At 44.5% G+C, this 23343-nt stretch overlaps 1 protein-coding gene across 2 annotated transcripts in view; it reads left to right on the top strand.

Annotated features, from left to right (window-relative positions):
* Positions 1-23343, top strand: part of GPR50 (G protein-coupled receptor 50) — a 119274-nt gene that overhangs the window by 7400 nt on the left and 88531 nt on the right. For both annotated transcript variants that reach the window (XM_083797192.1, XM_083797191.1), the window contains exon 2: positions 12317-21386. In XM_083797192.1, coding sequence (XP_083653318.1) covers positions 12317-13185 — 869 coding nt within the window. In that variant the 3' untranslated portion in view covers positions 13186-21386. The remainder of the gene's footprint in view (positions 1-12316; positions 21387-23343) is intronic.

The raw sequence follows: 23343 nt of genomic DNA, 5'->3' as shown, positions 1-23343 counted from the left end.
TAGTTTTGATTTTGTATGGTGCTCGGTGCTCTTTCTCCTCTTAAAACTTGAAAACAGGGCAACGCGTGCCTTGGGATGTGATGAGCAGGGTTTTGAAGAAGAGGAAAGTCGAGAAACAAGAGCTTAACTTGTGATGTTGCCTGCCCACCCTCGTTAAATACATCTGTCCAACCCAGCTTTCAAAGTGATGCTCCTGATGTTGTTGCCGCAGAAGCGGTGAGATGAGTCGTGCCAGGACCAGCCCTGTTGGGAACAAACCAGTTAGCAAAGAAGGCAGGAGGGGAGTCTTACCAAGGAAGTGCAGGGGCAGTGGGTTTGGCCTCAGCTGCGTCTGGCTGTTCCTTGTCCTCTGCTGAAATATAAGGGAAAGCAGCAAGGGCTTTCTTGGAACAGTAGGGAGAGGAAGGATGATCTAAACTGTGGGATGTAGATTTATGGATCTCATAATAGGGCTCATGTTTGCAAATGTTTTTGTGCTTTTCCTAGTGAGAAACAGCAGTCCAATTCTGTCCTCCCTAAGAGAAGGATCATTTATGCTCTCAGCATGGATGCTATTTCCAATTTTCCACAACCTTTCAGTGTCTTAACAGTCTCTTGTGAAGATAGTGTGTTTATTTATTTTTCTTGATAAGGGTGTGTGGTGTACGCCTGTTAAGGGCTCTGTGTATCTCGGGGAAATGAGTGTAGGTAGGTAATCATTTGCATGATATCATGCGATGGAGTTGAAGTCTGTGTAATTATGTAAAAGATTGAAAACGCTGTGAGCTATAGAACTGAAGAAGTTTGTGGTTTCTAACCTGGACTTTATCCAGTATCTAGTTTCGTCTTGGATGTTACATGGGTAATGAAATATATTTTGCATTATGTCATTCCAGTTTCCAAAATACATCTCCAGAGCACTGGTAAACTCTGAATTCTGTTTTACCTTGGAATGGGGATTGGAAGATTTCTCGGATGCTTTTATGATGAGCGTTAATTATACACGTATCATTTTTAGGCTCTCGAATCTGTATCCCCGTGATGTTTGTGTAACTGTTGCGGCAGCTACAAATATTGATGTAAACACCAGGCCACATCCATGGAAAACAATCTGTAAATCACCAGGAGACTGCAACACACACTGAAGTAAGGCTTTGCTCCCCTGGCCTTTACATAGCATCAGCACAACCATTACCTTCCCAACGCCTTCTCGCTTTTTGGACGGGAACTGCTCTTCACAGCATGGGGAGATGCAGAAGTGTGTGGTTTACGACCTGCTGCTTGTCCCCAGGGAGGTCCCGCTGATTCAGTGAGAGCTGGCTTCATCTCCTGTGACACAGCAGCCGTAAGCTGAGGGGAAAATGGAAAAATGTGTGAATGCTTGTTTAAATGGCTAATGGGGAATGCAGATGTGGCGTTCTGCCCTTCCCCGTGTCCCCAGGGGCAGGGTCGAGCCCTCTGCTGCTGACGACACGGGTCTTGCCTTGTGCCTGGAAAGTGTCAGATGTGGAAGGCGAGCTAGGCTTTTTGGGTCCCCTGAGCATCCCCTGCATAGCCTCAGCCACCTTCAGCTTCATCAAGAAAGCAAAAAAGCTTGAAATTGCAGTGAAATACGCTGCTCCTGCTGTGTTCATCCAAAAATTCCTGGCTGGTGCCAGCACGCCTGTGAGAAACGAGCAGCGAGAGCCCACGCGTGCCCCTCTGCCAACCCTCCCGTAGTCGGGTTTCTAAATCACAGAGTTTCTCTTTTTTTCTTGGATGGATTAACACGGATCCAGATCCAACAAGCAGTCGGCCTTCAGTGGCCTGGTAAATCGTCCTTAATTTTCTGGAATAGGTTAATTTCATTTAGGCGAGGGGAGGCAAAAAGAGCAGGCTTTCGGGGCACTGCCAAGTCAGAAGATTAAGTCAGCGTTAAATTCATTAGTAAGCCAATCTATCTGTGTTGGCTAACACTATCTCAGCCTCTTTGTCTTGCTTTTTCTTTCTTGGATGGCAGTTTAGGTAACCCACAACCTTGCTGCAGTATTGCGGCATTATACAGTGGTTGCTCCACTGAAATCCAAGTTTACTGCCCTCTGAACGTTTTTTTCAGCAGATTTAGTTTAGTTTTTGTTGAGCATCGAAATGAGGCCGGTTTTCCCAGAGGCTGGTTCTGCATTGTGTCCGTAAGAACTTGTCCCATGGTCTGTGGTTTTGTAAAAACTGAATGCCCTGCTTTCCCAAAAAACTTAGGGTCACCCTATACCTTTTTAATGAGCGCAATCACTCAAAATATCCCTGCTCTGCTGGGGACCAGTTTCTATTGTGTGGAAAGCTTTTTTATTTTTTTTAATGAGTCATCCACTTTCCTGTACAAAGGGAATGAAGCTGGCCTTCGGTAACAAAAATTATTGGGGAAAGGCAGGCAGTGCGATCAGACAGACTCAAGGAGACTGAGGTGAAAAAAGACAAGTAGTGCTGATATCCTGAGGTTTACCTACTGCCTTCACCACCTGCCCACTAAGGAAATTCAGAAAACTTGATGCTGCCCCCTCATGCTGTGGGATAATCTGCGGCTGCCTGGCAGCTTAGGTATTTAATTCCTTTGCTTTTTCAGTGTTTGTTTTGGACCTGATTGAAGCACAGAGCTCCCAGCCCCTTCTGGAAATCAGCATCCTTCAGGCAAATCCTCCCACTTGACTTGCAGGATACTTTTCAGTCCCAAGCACATGCCATAGTTAATGCTGCAGACCCATCAGCATCCTTTTCTCCAAGTTGAATGCTTGCAGGTTTTTTAAGCAGTATTGTAACACCAAGTGAGTAATGGGGAAATTCGTCCTGGTAAGATTTATGACTTTAATATTGGGGGGCTCCAGTTGATACCAGATTAATGTATTCCTAAGGTTCTAGCAACCACCTGGGAATTAACAGTTACCTTTCAATCTGAAATCTTTGCCCAGGCCTCGTATCACATCTGCACTAATGACTCAGTCTTCATAAGAGGTTGAATTTCTTTGTGTGGTCTTTTGAAACTAAATATGAAAGGGGAAAGATGGCCCTTAATTTTAATAAGTTCCCATTTGGCTTAACAGCTGCTGTGAGCTCTGTCTTGTCTTTCTGGCTGCATTTGCCACTTTGGCGGTGTGTTTCGGGCTGTCAGACCCTTACAGGGTTCTAATGAAGCACGAGACTTCTTTTTCTTTTCCCCACAGCTGTTATTTGTCATTTGATATAAATCTGCCTCGTTACAGCCTCATTTCTGAATAAATGATAAAAGGGCAGTTAGCGTAAGAAGGCAGCGCTGGCATGAGAGCTCCTGCCTTGCAGCTGATACAGAAGAAGCTGTCGCTCTCCTTTTAAAGGCTGTGCTATGTAGCTGAATTTGGGAAAGACTTTGTACTCCTGAGGGAGACCAAAGCAGACCTCTTCCCCTGTTCTGCCCTTCACTTCTGTCTCGTCCCAATTAGCAGCCGCAGTCCAAGCCCCTGGTGCCAAGATGCGTCTGCTTTTGGGGTGGTGAAGTCAATGCGCTCCTGGGGCGCATCTGCCCACCCTGGAGCTGGGGCACACGATGGCCAGGGCGCTGTGACGTGCTGGCTGAGGTGCTCCAGCCCCATGCTCCTGCCTGGGGAGGCTCCTGGGTGTTGAGGCTGGAGCCTATTGCAAGGGCTGGGCTCCTCCCTGTGTGTACAGCCGTTACTGAAGCTCTGAACCCCAGTTCCTTCGAGCTCTGATGTTGCAAATCACTCTCTGGGTTCCTTACAACATCCACAGACACATGACTGGGGTATTTCAGTCTGCTGGAAGCTTCACGCGGTGTGGAGGACGGTCCTGCTGGGCTGAAGATGACCTCCTGGCTTGTGGGATTTTGCTTGAGCTGCCGACGTGCAGAAGCCTCTGTACTAAGCCCAGGCTTTGTTTCATCCTGATGTAGCTCCTTAAATATTCTGTCACTCTGGAGCTTGTCAATAAACAAAAATACTTCATTGAGGACAGCTAACAACATGGGATTTCAGCAGTGAAAGGGAAAATGAGTGAATCCTGCTAAGCAGAGGAAAAGGAGGTTTACAAACAGTTCTGAAGGGACCGGGAGGCAGGAAGTCGTATCTCACGCTGGATAAATGACAGCTCTTTAAAAATGCTGTCAGTAGATAAGGAAAGCCTAGGAGCAGGGGAGAGGGCTTTTTGGAAATGGCATAGAGTGAGTGAGGTTGTTTATTTATTTATTTATTTATTTATTTTTAAAATTAGGAATCTTGACCATTTCTCTTCTCTTTGGAGAGAGAGCCTCCTTGGCTTGGCTCCTCCAAGCCTCCTTGGCCTGTGATGGGAGTCATAAGGCTGAAGCTTCACGCTACCGCTTTGAAGCACCCTGGTGTGGGTGTTAAGCAGTTTCAGAGAGAAGAAATCCCTGTGATTTATTTCTTGCTGAGAAAACTTCAATGGAGATAAAGGCAAAGGGCAGAAAAGTTTAAGGATACACTTAAAAGCCCCATCACTTGATGGTTATTATGCAATTGTAAAGTAGGTCTGCCCCAGCATTACAGTCCAGAAAGTAGGACTTGGGGTATTTCAGGATGAGGCAACCTCAGTTTCACATGGATGGCTTTATTTTATTTATTTCCAGCATCTTTTATTTATTTATATATTTATTTTTTCCTTTCTGAGGGCAAAATGTTGTTTGTTTAAGACAGAAAACAGTGGTATTCTTGTGCTGGAAGCTGTCGACAGCAGAGGTGTCTGCTCACTTGTGCTCCACGAGTGCAAGATCTCCCACTTACCATTCCAATTTCTCTGCCTACATGTGTGGCTACTTACTTTGAGAGGTTCTTCCAGTAATTTAGGTCTCATAGGCCCATATAATCTTATCCTCATTCACCCATTTGGATACTATCACCATTAGACTTCCTACTGAGGTCAGTGTTAGAGCACCCCCATTTAAACCATGGGCTTATGTTGGAACACATTTAGTGTGGACTTCGCTGCAAAAACTGCTTTTCTCTTGTTATATTCCCATACATTGCACCTCAAAGATGATTAAATGTCAGAAGTCATTTGGAAAAACAAACAAACAAACAAAAACCCACAAAAAAAAAAAAAAAAACAGAAGCAAATGTCCTCATACAATTCACTTGGGACTCCCATTTCCTAGAGCTTCTCGTACCGTCAATAGCTCCTTGTTGCCTGTCCTGTACCCAGACTAGATATGAGGTCTGTAAGTCCTGTGGAATATCTAAAGTAAAGATTTTGCTGATGTTCTGGGAAACATTGGTTTTTGGACTCATTTCTGGGAAAATTAAAAAGGTCCTTTAGGGCTTGCTTTTTATTATTATTTTTTTTATTTGAGGTAATTTTTTCCAGTATCGTGATTATTGTTATTGAATCAACTTGGATTGTTTGCACTGGATTTTTGCCAGCACAATTGTATCAGCGTCTCTGCAGTGTTCCCAGGTGAAAGTAACTCTCTGTTTCTGATGGGATTAGTAGATAGTTGTGAATGAACCAGAAGGCCCAGGACAGATTTTCTTTCACTTTCTGGTCTCCTACTTACATGCAGGGCTTCTTTCACAGTTGGCATCACCGTGGCCAAGCCAACAAATGATGGGTCTCTCTTTGTCTGTCTGTAATGCAGGGAATATCACTCCCGTTCCTAGCATATTGTGAAGGTCAGATGAACAGTAATTCAGGTAGCTCAGCGTTTTTCCTTGCTTGGAAAAGGAACAGCTTTCTTTAGACTAACTGAGAATGGGAAAAGCAGACATGCTGTCTCTAGACAGACAATCCCATTTCAGCATCCCTGAGCTGAGGACAGACGCTTGGAGCACAGATGCTTTCTCTTAGCGTGTGTACCAAGCCTAACTCTTTTCTGTTATGTAAAACTCTTCTATTATTTTTCCTCCAGTTATTGGTTTAGGCTTTGTTACTTCATAAGTTGATTGCATTTTTTGTCTAAAAATGGCCTTTATGACAAGTGAATCATTTTGATGTTAATCTCTTGTTCTTGTTGGACACAGCGCTAGAGGCGTGATGCTGCCAGGATCAGTATGTGTTAGAGGTCTGTCTCGAGCCTCTGTTAGAAAGTGAGGTTGAATTTGGGGCAGCGTTTTGTGTTGTGCTGATCTGTGACCAGACTGAGCTTTTTCTCTGTTGCCTAAATTCAGCTTGCTCTCTCCTGAAGTTGGGAACTGTACGATACTGCTTGGTTTCAGGGCGCTTTGCAAACCAGTTAATAAATGCTAGGCTTGGAGTTAACATGGGCTGGTAGAGCTTATCTGTGCTTGTGCATCCTAGTGTGTCAGGGTAAACGTAAGGGCATCAGCCTGCATAGGAACGGGCTGCTTAGTCACGCAGTACCGCTCGGCAGTGATTTCGGTCAGAAACGGAGGGCAGTGAGCTGTTGGTTTATGGTCCTTGCAGGCTGAGGCGCTGCAGCCAGCACCGCGCGGGCTCAGCTGGTGCTGGCAGAGATGCTGAGGCTTGTGGCGTAAACCAGAGGGTGGCAGAGAGGGCCTCCTGCCTCCCACACCTCCCTCCATCGGCCTCGCTGCGGTGCCCTGCGAAGGCTGCGAGGTGCAGGCGGTGTTCCCAAATTTGTCTTTACCCGAAGCATTTGGAAGGGATGCACGGAGGAACCAGGCTTCTAAGCTGATAACCAGACAAGGTTGCTGTTAGTACTTATTCTGCATATATTAAGAGCCAGATCAAGATGATCATGTCTTCCTCCTCTTTTACTAGCAGAACCTATTGCCGTAGCTGCATCCGGGCAAAACATCACAGTAACAAGAGTTAAGTTTAGAAATCCAGAGGAACAGCAGCACTGGAGTTTTTCCTCATGCAAAAGGCCAAAACTTCAATGAAAACACTGGAAGAAGTCATTAAAAGGCACATAAATGAACAGAAAATGTTATTTTCTAAAAGTTTAAAAACTGTTGGAGCTAGGTAAAATGTCAAATTTTACATAGTTTCCTCTTTCTTTTAAAATATCTTTAAATAATCTTTTCAGGAAGGCATGTCTGAGCTGAGCAGGATGTATTAGGATTCATATGGAGTAAGAGGGTGAATATTTTGAGGCAGTGTTTCTATGGGATGGTCTGAAAGCCTCTTTTATTTTTTAATATATCTGAAACTCTGAAAATGAGGGTGTTGCTCTTCACTGGTACCAAAAGAGGAACACCCCTTTCTAAAGGTCCAGAAGACGAGGGAACAACTCATTTTATTCAGTCGAGAACCAATGTCCACCTCCCATCTGCGACACACCAAGGAAAAAAGTGCCCGTTTCCATTGTTTCCAATATAATGGTAAGCGATAAAAGGAGAGATAGGAAATCATGTGAGCACGGCCGCTCATGTTTCCAGCCCGTTTCCACAGGCTCGTGAGCTCGGACACGGCTTTGAAGCTGGCTGGCCGTAGCCAAATGAAAGTTGTGAGTCTCTGGAGTGTAAACATTGCAATGATTGCCCTTCGCCGCACGCAATTAGAGCAGCTGAAGGCATGGCTCAGATATGCTTTTGACAGCAATACAGTTAAAGGTTGTGACCTAAAAGCACATCTAAAACCCAGCCCTCTGCCAGCACTGCAAGTAATTCCTTTCTCCAACCAGCGGACAAAATAATACATGGAGCGTAAAAAAATGAATGTGATGGAAGTGCCTGGGAGCGGGTCCTTTCTACCTCAGTAAGTACTGCGAGGGTTTTCTCCTCCTGCTGGAGCAAGCCTTTCCCACAGATCCAGAGGGAAAGGAGGTTTTTGTTCAGCCATGGTGATGCACCGAGGGGCCGGCTGATGAGGCTTGCAGTCACGATGCCAAAGTGATGCTGAAACACCTTGGCCTTGCTCCTCATGGATGCCATGGATGCCAAGGCAGGAGAGCACCAAGCACCCACAGCTTTCCTTCTGGGAACGACACCAGCGCTACTGGTGATGCTCATACTGAGCACACTGCTGCTCTCTGGCATCACTATTGTGCTAAGAGAGACATTTGCCAGGAAAAAGTTCAATGGTGGTGGAGTTTTATGCTTTTGTCTAGGACCTTCATTGTGTCCTTACACTGGATATTTCCACATTCTCTAACCTTACGTTCTAAGCGTGCTGTGGGCTGGAGATACCTCCTCTCCTGGCTGTTTGTTGCCAGCAGGATCATTTTATGCAGCACAGTTGGAATTTGAGAGCTGCTGGCAGCCTGACTGTGCTGTCCGATCGACTGCCGGAGACCGCACTGTGTCCCATCCTGGTGGAGCAACGATATTGGATAATTGATTGTTTTTTTTCTCTTTCTCTGGTTTACTCCTGTCTTTGAATAGGCTTCCTAAATACACGTATAAAATCATCAGTTAGAATTTGTGGATTGATGAACTAAACAACAGATCTTTTATTTTTTTCCTGATGCCTGGACCTCAGGGAGAGCGTCCCTGCTTTTGAGTTGTCAAACACTTTCTGTTGTCCAAATGTCAGCCTGGACTTTCTTATTTGCTATTTTGTGCTGTGCGCGTGACGTTCTCAGGGCAGGTGACATTGAGCCAGACCCCTGCAGGAGGCTCAACCCTAATGCTCTTTGACCGGGCAGTTACTTTGTTCCCTGGAGTGACCTTTTGGGGCTGGGGATGTTGGAAATGCTCCTCAGTGCGAGGGCTGCAGCGTCGGCTGCCCCAAGCACCCCGGTATTAGTATTGGTCCAAAAGAGCAGTCAGTATGATAACGTGGCTGCAAACCCTCAGTGCCATCTTTATAGTATAAAGAGAACAAAATTGTTTTGAAGGTGTTTCCTGTGAACTGCCACTTATTTCGCAGAACCAAGCGTGCTCTTCGTGTCGGCCGAGTGGAAGTGGAGGTCATTGAGGTACAAGCAAATGCATAGCGAGTAGCAGGTAAAAACGAACATGGAAAGGAGGCTGTCAGAGCTAATACACAGCCTTGTTGCACGTTGAATAAAGCTTTTAAGACTTTATCTATTTTGCTTGGGGTGCATTTTGTTTCTGTTTTGCAGCGAGCATAAGCTTTCAAAGGTTAAATAGAGAGTATTAGGTTATGGTAAGTGGTCATCAGAAGCTTGCTTTACAGTCATGGCCTGTTAAATTGTTTACTGAACCTTATTACAGATAGATCCTTTTGATGCTGAAGAGAGTCTTGATTCCAGTTCACCACCTTCTGGACGTGAGTTTTTCAGAAAACCTGGGAAGAGAACCATGAAGGTTAAGATGCTTCATATTGCAGGCCACAGATAGTGAACTGTCACCACAAACATACTGGTCACCCCAGTAAACTTTTAGCATTTTGTGTATCTTAGCATGTTTTCCCAACCTGTGCTCTTACACCTGCTGCTCTCCAGCTCTCAGTTATTCTGGCTGCAGCTGGACAGACAGACAGGATCTGATCTGGCTGAGGCTGTTGTAGGTGGATTTTATTTGCTCTCAAAGCCTCTGAGCACTGCCTGATGGGGAGCAGTGTGGTTTACAGGTAGCAGCATTAACCTCAGGTGCCTTGAACATCTCCATCACACTGACCTGAAGCAAACACAGATCTGTAATATTTCAACAAGGAAGGCTAGTGTAAGTCCGGTAACAGAGAACAAGGCTTTTAGATATTCTATTTGGACATTTTTGGCTGTATAAAAAGCCATGTATTTTTATTTTAAGACAAAGTATTTTAATCTCTTTTTTTATTTTCCTTTTCAACCGAGCTTCTAGGTTCAGGATGCCTAAAACACAGCCCGTGTGTCCTAGAGGACAGCCCACAGATGCTGTGGGAACAACGGGGAGATCCAAGCAACTGGAGCTTGGGCACCGAGGGATTTCCAGCAGCCTCCTGAGGCAGGCAGGGCCAGCGACCCTCGTATTTGCACAGCGATGCTCAGTTAATCTTTGTAGAAGAGTGACGTGCATTTGTATGGAAGTCAGGAGGTGCTCGGGCAGCCTGCCATCGGGGACCTTTGTGTATGTGGCTTATTGGGTTTGCAGAACTCTTTGCAGGATTTCCATGTGTATAAAACCTGATGCCAGGACTTGACAGTAAGTCCTCAGATAACCTGTGCTGTCAGATAATCTGGGCAAAATGGGTTCCTGGCAGTGCCAGGAAACTGCTGGAATACAGAAGCAGACTGCTGGGGTGAGCAGAAACACAAGTATGGGAGCATGGGAGCGAGGAGGGAGCTCACAGAGCAAAGTACTAGGGCAGAAGGTGCTCTGGGATAAATCCCCTTTTGTATAACCTGCATATGCTTATAACCTGATCTGCTGCCAGGCTTCAGGTTGTTTTGTGTTTCAAATAATTTGCTGATTACACTGTGAACAGTGTATCATACCTCTATAGTCCTGTGTTGGACCTGCGGCACGAGAAAAGGTTTCAGGTTTCTGTGAAAAGGTGGTCAGGTCTGTGCTGCCATTGTGCTGGGGTAGAGATGGAGTGCAGAGATGCACAAACCAATACATACCATGTGGAAGTTTAAAAACATGACACGGAAAGTTTGGAAGTTAATGAGGAATTATGTTTGTATGCTCACAAAGAGAAAAAGATGCATCTGAAAATAGTGCCACAGAAGCACATCATTAAAGTTTGAGATAATGTCCTGCTGGTATTACTTGCAGGCAGGACTCCTGTGTTTTATAGTGGAAAAATTCTTTTTAAAAATAATAATAATAATAAAAAATCAGTAGTGACAAAGAAAAGATGATTGGCGGGAGATTGTTGTTTACTTTCCATAACAGCTGCACATTAGATGGCTTCACATTTGGTGTTTAACTGAAGTTTACTCTTTTTTCAATAAAAAGCAGTCATTTCCCATATTTTGAAGGGCCTGTTCTGCTTGGAGGCATGCAGCATGTCCCCTCCTTGGAGTACTCAGTCGTTAAAATGCTCAGTTTGTCAGGACCGGCTGGCAAGTGGCTGCTGGGTGGCTCTGGCCTCTGTGTTCACCCACCAGGAGAAAAATATGAAGCTGACCACACGGTCAAATAAAAGAGAAGTTGAGTTTATTGATGTGAAAAGGTGCTAAGTTGAGCCGTCTGACCTGATTTTTTTTTTCATTTCCCTGTATTTTTACATCCTCCCAGCTATCCAAGAGGAAGGACTTGCAGAGGCTGTGATTTCTCCCACTTGCTGGCAGTGATGTGAGACTAAGAATTTTCCTTAAACTTCCCCAGAGGAGATTCTGGTGCTGGGGACACGTTTAGCCTTTTGTTGAGGAGGCATCTTTGTGACTGAAGGAATACAAATTCGCTGCAGAGCAGCTCTCCCTCTCTATGCGAGTGCTAAGCCTGCATAGCCAGAGCGGCCACAGAGGCATGCTGCGGTGAGCCTGCCTATGCAAAATCTCTCCCTGCTGAGATTTTAGCCCTTCGCGTGTCCTCTGCTAATACTTGTTTTGAAGTGATGCTTCGTGTCAGCTGCCACAGCTCGGTGCCACCATGGGCAGTTCTCGAGTCTGGACTGCTTTCCGGCCGGTGTGAAGTGGCCTCTGCTGCCTGACGGAGCTGTTGACTGGTGCTGATAGTTTTTGTTGGGAACAAACATAGCAATGAGCCGACTGTGATGGCGATACAGACGTGATTTCCGACAGCCCTTGGATATGTTTTCCAAATGCCAAAGCCAGTGACCTAGTTGAACTGAGGTCTCAGCGAGCCTGTCCACAGATACTACAGAAAAAGATGCTTTTTTTGTTGTTGTTTTTGAGATAATCTGCTAGACAGCAGGCTATGAAGGTTTGAAGAGAGAGTGCAGGTGTGATCAGTGGGCTGGAGTGTCGCCTGTAACACATAGCTGCATGGATGGTAACACCTTAAATGTATTAAACATATCCTCTACCAGTACTCTAGTAATATTCTCCTTCCTACTACTGCAGGTTTATCTGCAGGTAGTGATGTTAGGAAAAATGACTTTTCCTAGTGCTGTCCTCTATATTGCTGAGTTTCCCTTGAAATGACAACTTCTCTAATCATCAGACAGCTGAATTTTGACAAATATTCCTTACAGCATTATGGCTGGTCCTGTAGTTATGCCAGTTCTCTAAAGACCTCTCGCTTCCTTTCTTCAGCAAAATTATTAATCCATACATTTTAATTTAGGATTTCATTTGTGTATTTAGGAAGCCTGTTCAAAGACAGGAGGAAATAACAGCTGAGCTAAGGTTAATGCTTCCAGCTTAGAATTTTTTTAGGAAGGAATACACAGGTTAATAATGCCCTGTTACTCTCTCGCTGTCAGTAGTACAGACAGCAAAGTCTTATTTTCTATGTTTTCAAACTCCAAATGGAGGATAGAGTGAAGCTCACAGGCAGAGTTAGGACCAAAGAGGAGTTCTGAGTTGGAAGTTGTCTGTCCAGACCTCTGCTAACCTCTCGTGGTCTCTTCTCCTTTTTCGTAGGCAACATCTTTGTGGTCAGCTTGTCGGTTGCAGACCTTGTAGTGGCAGTGTATCCGTACCCTCTGATCCTGAGCGCCATTTTCCACAATGGATGGACCATGGGAAACGTCCACTGCCAGATAAGTGGGTTCCTGATGGGCCTAAGCGTCATCGGGTCCATTTTCAACATCACCGCCATCGCAATCAACCGCTACTGCTACATCTGCCACAGCCTTCGGTACGATAAGCTCTTCAACCTGAAGAATACCTGCTGCTACATCTGCCTGACCTGGCTGCTCACGGTGGTGGCCATTGTGCCAAACTTCTTTGTTGGGTCCCTGCAATATGACCCCCGGATTTACTCCTGCACCTTTGCCCAGACGGTGAGCACGTCGTACACCATCGCAGTGGTGGTGGTCCACTTCATCGTCCCACTGTCCATCGTGACGTTTTGCTACCTACGGATCTGGATTTTGGTGATTCAAGTCAAACACCGGGTGAGACAAGACTGCAAGCAGAAGCTCCGAGCAGCTGACGTACGGAATTTCTTGACTATGTTTGTGGTTTTTGTCCTTTTTGCTGTGTGCTGGGGACCATTAAACTTTATTGGCCTTGCTGTTTCAATTAATCCTTCCAAAGTGCAGCCACACATTCCAGAGTGGCTTTTCGTCCTGAGCTATTTTATGGCCTATTTTAACAGCTGCCTCAATGCCGTGATCTATGGGCTGCTTAACCAGAATTTCCGAAAGGAGTACAAAAGGATACTGCTGACACTCCGGACTCCCAGGCTGCTCTTCATCGATGTGTCCAAGGGTGGGACAGAAGGGCTGAAAAGCAAGCCGTCTCCAGCAGTAACGAACAACAACAACCAAGCTGAAATACACTTATGAGCCAGAACAGCAGCACTATTTATTCTGGGTTACCCTTGTACATACAATACATAAGCCTTCCTACCTGTGCATTTCACAGCTGATGTTGCTGGACCCTAAATGGCCACCCCCTTCTCATGCAAGGAAGGAGTCTGGTACCTTTATTGCTCAGCTTATCACCGTGACGTCACGGCTTTGAGTAAGGATTTTAAGAATGGAACAACTGCCCTTTACCTTTTTTTTATTTTTTTTTTCCTATGCCATCATTCACTGTGTGCCTAATGAATTGCTTTGGTTGCTTTTGCAACAAGCATGCCAATACCCTCGAAAAGGGAAGCGTTCAGAGTGCATGGAAAAATGCAGCTATATTTGAAATGCAAACTGCAGAATTGCTGTGTAACACAAACCAACTTCTCTCTCCTCCCTCTGAATTCTGTTCTTTAGCATTAACATAACCCAAATTACAGTAATCGAAGTGTAAACTGCATGATTTTGTATCTTTTCAGTTAGGTTAGTAACGGTGTTAGCCAGCAGGCATACACATGAGCACAACGACTTCCACTGCGCCTGTGTTTGTTTTCCTTTTTCCTTCTATTACAGCTTAGTAGGTAGCCTGGGCTGAATGCAAGGCAAACAGAAGCCAGACCTAGTGAGTGTCTGATGTGCTCATTTTAATTGAATCTCTACAGATATTAAGTACCCTTGCACTCTCCTTCCAGGCCATGAATAAGAGTATATAGCACATGACATAATCTGATTGCAGGAAGATACTTGGAGCCTGATTCTAATTTAGGCAGTGTCCTGCAATGGCCAGCATTCGTTCCAAACATCTATCAGAAGTCCCTTCTGCATGAGCATCATAAAAAAAGATGAACGTTACAGAGTCCTATCCGCTTAATGCAGATGCAGGCTTTTAATAAAAGAGGAAAACTGAGTTCCAGTGATATTTGCACTTGGACATGAAGGCAGAAGGGAAAGGAAGTTTTTATTCCAAATATCTTTCCTTTTGCCCACCACATAACATGAATTTGATGGGGGAAAAGAGCGGAGAATTTTATTCCATTTTGTTCATGGGCGAAGCAGTGATTAATTCATGGGAGCTGGGAGAGGAAAGCTATATAAGCATATTCACGCATCAGTTCTCAGTTAAAACCTGAACTCTGTTATCTTTGTCATTGAAAACCATGTCCTGGAGTGCTGGGAAGGCCAGTATCGCATTAGAAACAAGCACATGGGCAGAGATAAGGCTGTTTCTTTAATGGAGTGTGTGTAGGGGGGCTGGTTGCTGTCTGTAAATACGACTTTATTTTTCCTTCAATTCATTGTAAATTCAACTCCTTACGGTTTTAAATGAGCAGAACCTGCTCTGAAACAGCCCCATTAAATCAGCAGATAAAACTCCCCTGGTGCAGCTCTGTCTTCAAGCTAGCAAGCCTGGCTTGGTGCCTGTGTACCAGGGGGCACAGCGGGAGGTGCACGAGGGATGGGAGCAGGTCTGAGCCCCGTGGGTGTAATAAGGACAACAGCAGGCCTCCTCCTGATCAAAGAGTGCAGCCTTCTCCCAGTGACTTAAGGTACTGATTGTAGTCAGAGCAGGTTCATAGGGCCGAGCCTTGAACCACGGAGAGCCTTTGTGCCTCAAGATGAAAGTAGGCAGGATTTACAAAAAGCCCTAGGGCAGGCTAAGTGCCTAATCCTGAGCAAAGGTAAGCCATTTGTGCATTGCTTGTTGAAAGCATCCTGTTGCTGAACGTCCCTCCTGCTGAATATTTTGGGGGAAGAAGAGTTGAAAGAAATTGAGCCCCTTTATGGATCAGACCAAAAAACTCTGCATGGTGCATTACTTCAGTGCAGCACGTGTGCTGCCCCGTGGCGAAGGTTGCTGCGATGCGAGCGGGTCTCTGTCTTTGCTGGGTGCCCTGGCACTTCGTGACATTTTCAGACTTGAACATCTCCGCAACATCGGATGATTATTGTTTTAAAATGCACTGCAGCCAGCATCCCATAATAGGAATCAAGCTGAGTTCTGTTTTGGCCTCTTGATCTGCCTGAGCATGGCCAAATAAAGGTATATTGACCCTCAGAAATAATGTGGTATGTTTGCCTTCCAGCAAAACCAGTCTGGATGAATTCACACAATTCTGTGCGAACAAGGATGTTTCAAGTCAAACTAGGATAAGACAAGTGCAGAGACGCAGCTGTAGCAGCAGTCAGTGCTCCTGCCATCGCCCAGGGAGATGTCCCCTGTGCTGTGACCAGTCCTCAAATTAGTTTCTAATTAGCCACAACAGCGTTAGCCAGAATCACATTAGCAAATAATTTTATCTGCTCAGCACCAACCCAAGCCAAGTACACTCCTTTCAGACAATCACGAAGGACCCTTTACAGGTTTGCCAAATGTCTCATAATCCTCCACCACTGGGGTTTCATCCTGTGGATCCTTGCCTTTCTAACTGAATGTTTAATGCAGGCAATGCGGTATTTGTCCTTTCTTTAAGCTTGGATTTGCACTATTTCTTATTTGGGCTCCAAAGTAACAGCCAGCGAGCGTTTGAACCAAGCTGGGTAAGCCAAAGAGGTCCTGAACAGGCACGCGGTGGGAGCCTCTGCTGGTGCCTGGTGGGAAAAGGAGCAAGAGGAGCACCACAAGCATCTCCCAGGGGCTCGCGGAGTCCCTGCTGAACCGAACTATGCAAAGTGACGGGGCACCTGCCTCTCTTCTGCTGGATTTGCAGGGGACAAAGCGCCTGCTGCTGTGAGCTGGGTGCCCTGCTGCCACCCCGCGGGCTGGGGACGGGTCCTGCGATGGGCTCCGGCCATCAGACGGCACCAAGAGCTTGCCCCGGCACAACCCGTTCAGAAGCGTTTTCGGAGTCCCAGCGGGATGATTCAGCTGTCACGGCTGGGTTCTTGAGCGAAGTCCTGCTGGGGCTGGGATCTGCAATACGAAACATTAAGAGCAGGGAATGTTGGCTTCAAACAGAAAACACTGTGCCATTTGCTAGCACTTTGATACAGAGACAGTACTTAGGATAGGATAGAATAGATTTTTATACTGAATTATTTTAAGACTACCCAAGCAGCTCCTTATTTTTATGTTAAGAAATGGTTAACAGGGTACAGAAAGTTTATTTTGTTAACATTTGTTTACAGAAAAAGGGAGGTGTGTCTTAAACTGTGAATCCTGAGCAGAGTCAGTTTCCCCGTGAGAATCTAGCTTTAATCCAAATTTTAGCTTTCAAGGAGATCCCACAGTTTAAACTACATTCTGCCAATTCCACCTGTTGCATACCCCACCTTAAGTCTCAGAAATAGCACTGACCTCTCCTATAAATAGGATTTACATCACTTGCTATGGATTTGATCTGTCCTGAATACTCAAGTCTAGCCCCAAACTCTAAAATTGCTGTAAAGGATGTCAGCTTATGGAGAGATGGCATTGCTATGAAGTAAGATGAATCTCTTGCCATGAAGAAATACTTCAGGGTGTTGCTAATGAATGTTGTTTAATCTATTTAAGAGGAATGTAATTGGTATATTTATATATGAATATATATTGCATATACTGTTTCCGCTTTGTCATTTGATTAAGAAATCTTCAGTATAATTCCTATTGCTATTTTTTGTTCATAAAGTAGATTTGTTCCCTTTACCTGTTAAAACTGTAATAAATCTCCCACTGGACTGCTTATTGATTTTTCCCTTTGCAGTTATTTTCTAATAATTATTTGGAACAGCTTGGGTTTTGTTGACTACCAGAAAGCAGATTGAATTGACATATATAATTGGTTAAACTAGAGATTGAGTTCAGGCGTACGTTGGATTCATGAGTTTTTCTTCCAGCCACCTGTAAGCCAGCAGCCTGATGCACTGCAGTCATCCTCTTCATGGAGGAAACTCTCTGTATTGTCTCATCACTGTGTGTCCCTCCAAGGCCCTTTGCCTTTCTCATGTCTATGTTCTGCAGCGATGAGATTGTGGGTTGCAGCCTGCTCCTTTTTTGTAAGCCATTTCCTGCCCACTCTCAGGAAGGACTACGCAAAAACCCTGCTGTGGCTGCACTTTTATTTTAAAAATCAGACAGCATCAAATGTGCTTCTTTTGGGCTAGTATTTCAAATTTGGGCTTGCGATCAACTTGTGTTATGCTCTGAAAATAAATATTCGAAATACTTCTGAAAAGGCAATTAGACTAGGGTTATTAAATCATCAGTAAGGTCTTAAGAGAGAATTGGCTTTCGTTAAGAAAAGCGGATCCTAAATTAGTAAATTACTTATCAGCGAAAGCAGATCTCTGTTCTTGAAAGAAATGTGGCATCTAGCAATTAGCTTCTACTGAGCTGTCTACAGAGAAATACAGACTTCCATTTCATTAACATTTCTTCCATATTTTCGGCACGCTGAGCGTTCATTGGAGGCGCACTGACTGCTCCTGTGCTGGTGGCAGGACTGTGCCGAGGCTACTGGGTTCTCGGTGCTCAGTCTCAAAAGCTAGAGATGAGGTTGAACTGGTTGGAAAGTGGAAAAATAAATAAACATAGAAATAGCTGCTGTCCTTGCTGCCTGTGAAGGAAAAGCAGCATTTCATTGCAGCAGCAGGATAAACATGAAAACTATCGCATGAAAACTATGGTTTGCCTCTGTCTCATTGGTAGGTGGTTATCTTGCTCTAGCAGATGCAGAATACAATGTCCCCTTCATTGCATTGCCTCAAGCTCACAATTTTGAAACGGGCTTATAAAATTTAGAAAATAAAAAGGGGGAGGAAAGAAAAGCCAACACTTGAAAATAAACACGGAAATATGCCTGAAATGTGTAAAATTCCTCTTTAAAATTGGCTTGCAAGGCGTTAATTCCTACTTCATCATGGACAAGGCTGGACTTGGGGAAAAGACATAAAGGTAAGGTCCTGATGGAAGGAAGCACATTTTGATTGTGGGTTTTGCTGCATTCATGCAGTTCTTCAGCTGGTGGGTCCTGTCCGTAGGTCACAGTAGTTGTACTTCCAGGCCAGCTTGGCCGGAGGTGTTTGGTCGGGGGTCTCGGTGCCACTTCCAAGGCGAGGCTGATGGAGTACAGAGGGTGATCCAGTCACAGCTGCAGCTGGAAATCTCTGTTTGATTTACTGCACAGTGCCTTGTTCCTGTTTCCTAACCACATGCCGTGTGTAATCACCCAGTGGATGCTTACAGACAGTATTTGCTCTACATGTCAGTGTGACATCAGGAGTGTCAGTGACCATGGTTCAAACATAAATATACACGTGTATTTGTTACTTAATTTCCAGTTTTGCTTTTTCAATATCGCTATGAGCATATTTCAATACAGTCCAAACCTCCTGGTGAAAATAGATTGGGCAGTTTAAATTCTTCTAACTCGTGCAGCTCTACTCAGAAGCAAGTTTGATCATGAAAGGACTCCCCTGAGCTCTACAGAATAGCACCAAGTTTTTCTTTTAATAATAAAACCATCTGTAGTAACACAGATACCAAAGCTGGTGCTGTCACTGGAGCGTGCAGGACGATTGCTTGAACAGCCCACAAGCCAACACAGAAACAAGATGAGGCGCAGCTGCAGCACTGCGTATTGAGAATTGCTGTTAAAACAGAAAATTGCTGAACAGGAGCAGGCTTGTTGAACAAACAACGAGTGCTGTTTGTTCCATGACATCCCAGGGCAGTACTATTACTTATTTTCCAAGAGGCATGGGAATTCATCAGCTGCTTCCCCTGCGAAACTTGCAATGCTCAGTGATGCAACATGCTGAAAAAAGATTTTATGATAGCTGCAGATCCCCAAATGTCTGTATGTGTAGTGATCCTAGAGCACCCTTGCACTGGCTCGTACCTGCTATTTCTGCCATGAATGAATTGAACTGTCTGTCAGAAGTGAGGTGGTGTTATTTATTTATGTACTTGCTAGAAAGTGTAGTAGCTGGGAGATAAAATACGGCTATAAAAGACAAGAGATGCCGTAATTCAACTCCAGGATAAGATCTCTCTCATAGTGACTATGTGGATATCAATATTTGTCCTAATGCATTTACTCCCAGGTTTATATTGTGAAGCCAGTCAATAAAGAGCTGCTGCATATGTATTTAGAATTTTATCAGCAAAATGCAAATTACCGGGCCTAATGCAATATTTCTTACTATAAAAGCCCTGAGATAAGAAATGCAGAATGGGCTCTTGGAAGAACTCTGTGATGAGATATGCAAATGTTTTCCTTGGTGGTAAGATCCGTAAAATTTGTACTACTGATGAACTACATTTGTGAATAGAAGCTCCATAATATTGTTAACTTAATTTTCATTTTGCAATGCTTGTTTATGATATCTGTTATTCAGATGCTATAAGTAAAGCACTGCACAGCAGAGAGAGAATTTACGGTATGGGGTCACTTTCCAAAGCAAAAAGGGGTGGTCTGAACCATTAATTTAAATATGTTTCCATGTGATCTCCCAAGCATGTTATCCCGATAAGGTTTTTAACTCAAATAATAACTTCTAAGAGGCCAGGGAAACTTTAATGTCTTTGAGATTAGAGGCAATGGCTGTGCAATCACTGCTTGCTTAGATTGCCTCTTAAATAGTCTGAGCCATCAAACCATATTATAAATCTTTCCAGTTGAAACACCATTTATTCTGTATGTAGAATATTTTATAGGTAACACACTTAATAAATTGTGGTTTATTGCAATTGTATATTTATTTAAAATTGTAGATTGTAATTGTGTGGTCTATTGTAATTGTAAATTCTATCTGCATTGTGCTCCTCTGCTGTGAACAAAACTTCAGAATTTCCTTGGAAGTAGGCTGCAAAATTTATTGTTTCTTCAAATGTAAGCAGGTTGCTTTGCCTTGAGGTAGGGTTTCCAGTGGTTTTGATAACTGTGTAGGATAGAGGTATTAATCTGGCATCAAAATACAACCACCTCTTGGGTGAAAAGTGGCAGCTGTTTTTCAATTAATTTTAAAAAAACATTAAAAAGGAAGAGCAGAGCAATTTGCTGGAAAGAAATTAAAAATGTCATCTGTGTTTGAAATGAGAGAGGAATGTATGGAGGGGCTGTACGTGCTCAACACGGGGCCCAGCCAGGACGAGGAAGTTAATGAAGCCTTTAATATAAAAAAGGACCCTGGGGTTTTCATGGTGCCGGGGCACGTGCCCGGCAGCACCTCCAGCTTCGTGTTGCTCCTCGTGGATTCCCCCTCGGGTCCATGGCCTGCCAGTGCCAGGCTTATTGAGAGGAAGCAGACCATTACTGGATGTTTTTCTTTAAAATCTATTTGAATAAACGTATGTTGTAAGTAATAAAACACAACCAAAAGTGCACTGCATGATGATGAAGAATTAGCACGTAAGGCAATACAGTAAATAAAGCTACAGAAACATACAGGAAAATGGAGAGTACTTCTGGACACAATAAGTACACAAATGTGTTGGTAATTGATATAAAACTAGTAAGATATATATATTTTTAACAACATTTCACTTTCTAATTCTTTTGAAATACTTAAAAACAGCCATTTTCAACCCTACCGTTTTATTATTCATTGATTTATTTATTTTTCAGCCCCCCTTGCAGCATCCTGGCACTCTTGCCATGCCAGCCTGGTGCAGCAAGGGACAAGGAATTTCTCTGAGCTTCTCCAGCAGGAGGAAACACTTCAGAAAAGGCGGCCACCGTCATGGAAGCCCCTCAGGGGTGAAGATAAAATGAAGGGAAACTTTTATTTATTCTTGGTCTGTTCTTAGGACTGTACCAGGGCAGCCCAGCTTGACGGGATCAGCTGGGGAGCCCGTTCCTCTAGGATATGGGGATCTTCCAATGATTCACAGCCAGATTCTGATGAAAATGCTCCCCCTCTTTCCCCTGGCACTAATTTAGTTGTAACTAAAACCAACTGGCCCTTGTCAAGCACTCCTGAAGGAGCGGTGGGGATGGAGGCCTGGTGCAGCTGGGCCGGTCAGCGCTGAGGGCTGCACCTGGGCAGGCGGCACCCAACCCCACTCGCTTAAATTGCCCTGAGGAGAGGCTCTTCCTCCTCTAGCAGATGGACAGAAGGAAAGTGTGGGGTAGCTGCTGTGCCCCTTCCAGCATGCCTGGGTCAGATAGGGGACCCTGGAGCACCATGGTGGGGTTTGGCATGCTGAGGTTTTGCTGTCATGGACTTACATCCAGCCGTGATGGAGGCTGGGCCTAGAGAGAAGCCTCCCTGAGGTAGGAAGTGGTAATCCTGCCCCAGGGGCTGGGGTGCTGGGGGAGGTGATGTGCTGTGTTTTGGGGGCTGTGGTGGGAAGGATGAGCTGGCTCACTAGGGCTGGGTTTGCCTTTCTGGGGGTGACTGTAGTGGGGGAGGTGAAAGGTTGTGTCTGGTGGCGCTCCTGCTTGCTTTGCGTTGTGCTTCAGATAGTGCCCTGCTTGTGGTATTCTCTTCAAGCCTTGAAGGTATTTCTTCCCCACAAGACTCTTTGCAGTATCCTAGACCAGAAACTAACCTTTCCATTCCTTGTTCTCCATCTTCCAAGCAATGGAGAGGACACATTGTAGTAGTTCTCACCAGCAGGCTGCTGCCTGCAAGCCAGCCATGAAACATCTCCCTTGAGATTTCAGGACAGGCCCTGTTCATGCTCTTTTCCTCATGTAGAAATACATATAGACATATACGCATACCCTGGGTTTTCTAAAAGGAATCAATACCAATCATAAGTTACGAAGCATTGACTGTATAGAAGTTTTGATTTTTCTTCATGGTACTTCAGAGCAAATGGAAAATGCGCCAGGGGCTGATAATGCTTCCCTGCCCTTGGGGAAACATGTCATAGTCACTGGTTAATCTTGTTTATTTTGACGTTTTACTGCCTTAAACTGCTCTGTAACATAAAAGCACATGTAGAGTGGTTAGAGGTGAGGTCTTACAGATTCACTTATACTTGAACAACTGAAAAATCAATAAACTGCAAGCAATGAAGAAAAATGTCCTTTCTGTGCATGTGGAGGAGAGCTGATATTTTTTATTTTTACTGAGGAAATACTAGATAATGCAATCAGGGAATGCAGGGATTTGCACTTTGTGTCCTAGTGACTGGGGAGCGTAAAATGAGCTTTTTCATGGCTGCCATACAGTAGTTTTCCCTTTGCTTTTTTCCAATAGGGAAAGGAAAACTTAGTTTTTGTGGCCCAGAACTGCACAGGAAGAGAATTTAAGGGTTGGTAATACAGAAATTGAAGGCATCCTATTCTCAGTATGTTTAAAAAGTGATGTTTATGCAAGATGAAAAGCAAGACAGGTCTTGCTGTATGAGTCCAGCCCTGCGGAAGGGCTGGGCACTGCTCAGTGCCTTCCTGCATCTGGCTTGGTAAGAGCTCAAAAATGGGGTGCTTCTCCCCTGCTGATCCACTCTCTAGACTGGAGGGGTTTGGCAGGCTTTATTCCAAAAGGGGAATAAAGAGTTTGCCTGTAACTTTTGGTGCTCAGACTGACAGTGTCTTTTGAGATGCCAGACCCTTCCCCTGCTCCAATCTCTGATGCTATAATTTTGGAAAGCAAGGAATAGTTGTTACAATGCCCTACGAGGCTTTCTTGCAAGTTCTTGTAACTGATTGCTTGCTTTGGAGCATGTTTGTGGGTTGTCATTTGAAGAATTACTAATACGTGCAGGTGACCTCTTCAAAAAGGCACTGAGCTGGGCTGGAATGGCAGTCATTGATAACAGCTGGGAGGGTAACGATCTCTTGATCTTCATGCTTCATGGAGTATGGTAATCAGCCTTTGGGTAAGGAATGAATGTCACCTCTCTGGAACTGCAGTAATTTGAGGCTGCAATGTATGATACTTATTACAGGCTGGGATGAATTATAGAATCATAGAATATCCTGAATGTGGATCAGGCCAACCCCGGGGGGGGGGAGGGGGGTTGGCCTGATAGTTTCTATAGGTTTCTTCAAACTGAATGCTTATGATTTGGTCACAACTTGATTTCCTCGTTGCGCAGACACATTTAAAATTCAGCTTTTTTGAGCCATTCAAGTGAAATGAATACCAAGCACAAATGTCTGGATTCAGAGCTTTCAGCTGAGAGTTTTGGCTGTGTTAAAACATAAATTAATATTAGCTGTTAAACATTTCTGCTGCTAATTAAATGGACTATTTATTATGCATAAATCATTCATATTT

This window comes from Anser anser (assembly GCF_964211835.1).
Source record: "Anser anser genome assembly, chromosome: 13".
NCBI classification, from domain to species: domain Eukaryota; kingdom Metazoa; phylum Chordata; class Aves; order Anseriformes; family Anatidae; genus Anser; species Anser anser.
Note: the sequence above shows the minus strand (reverse complement) of the source record. Positions and strands in the feature narration are given on the sequence as shown.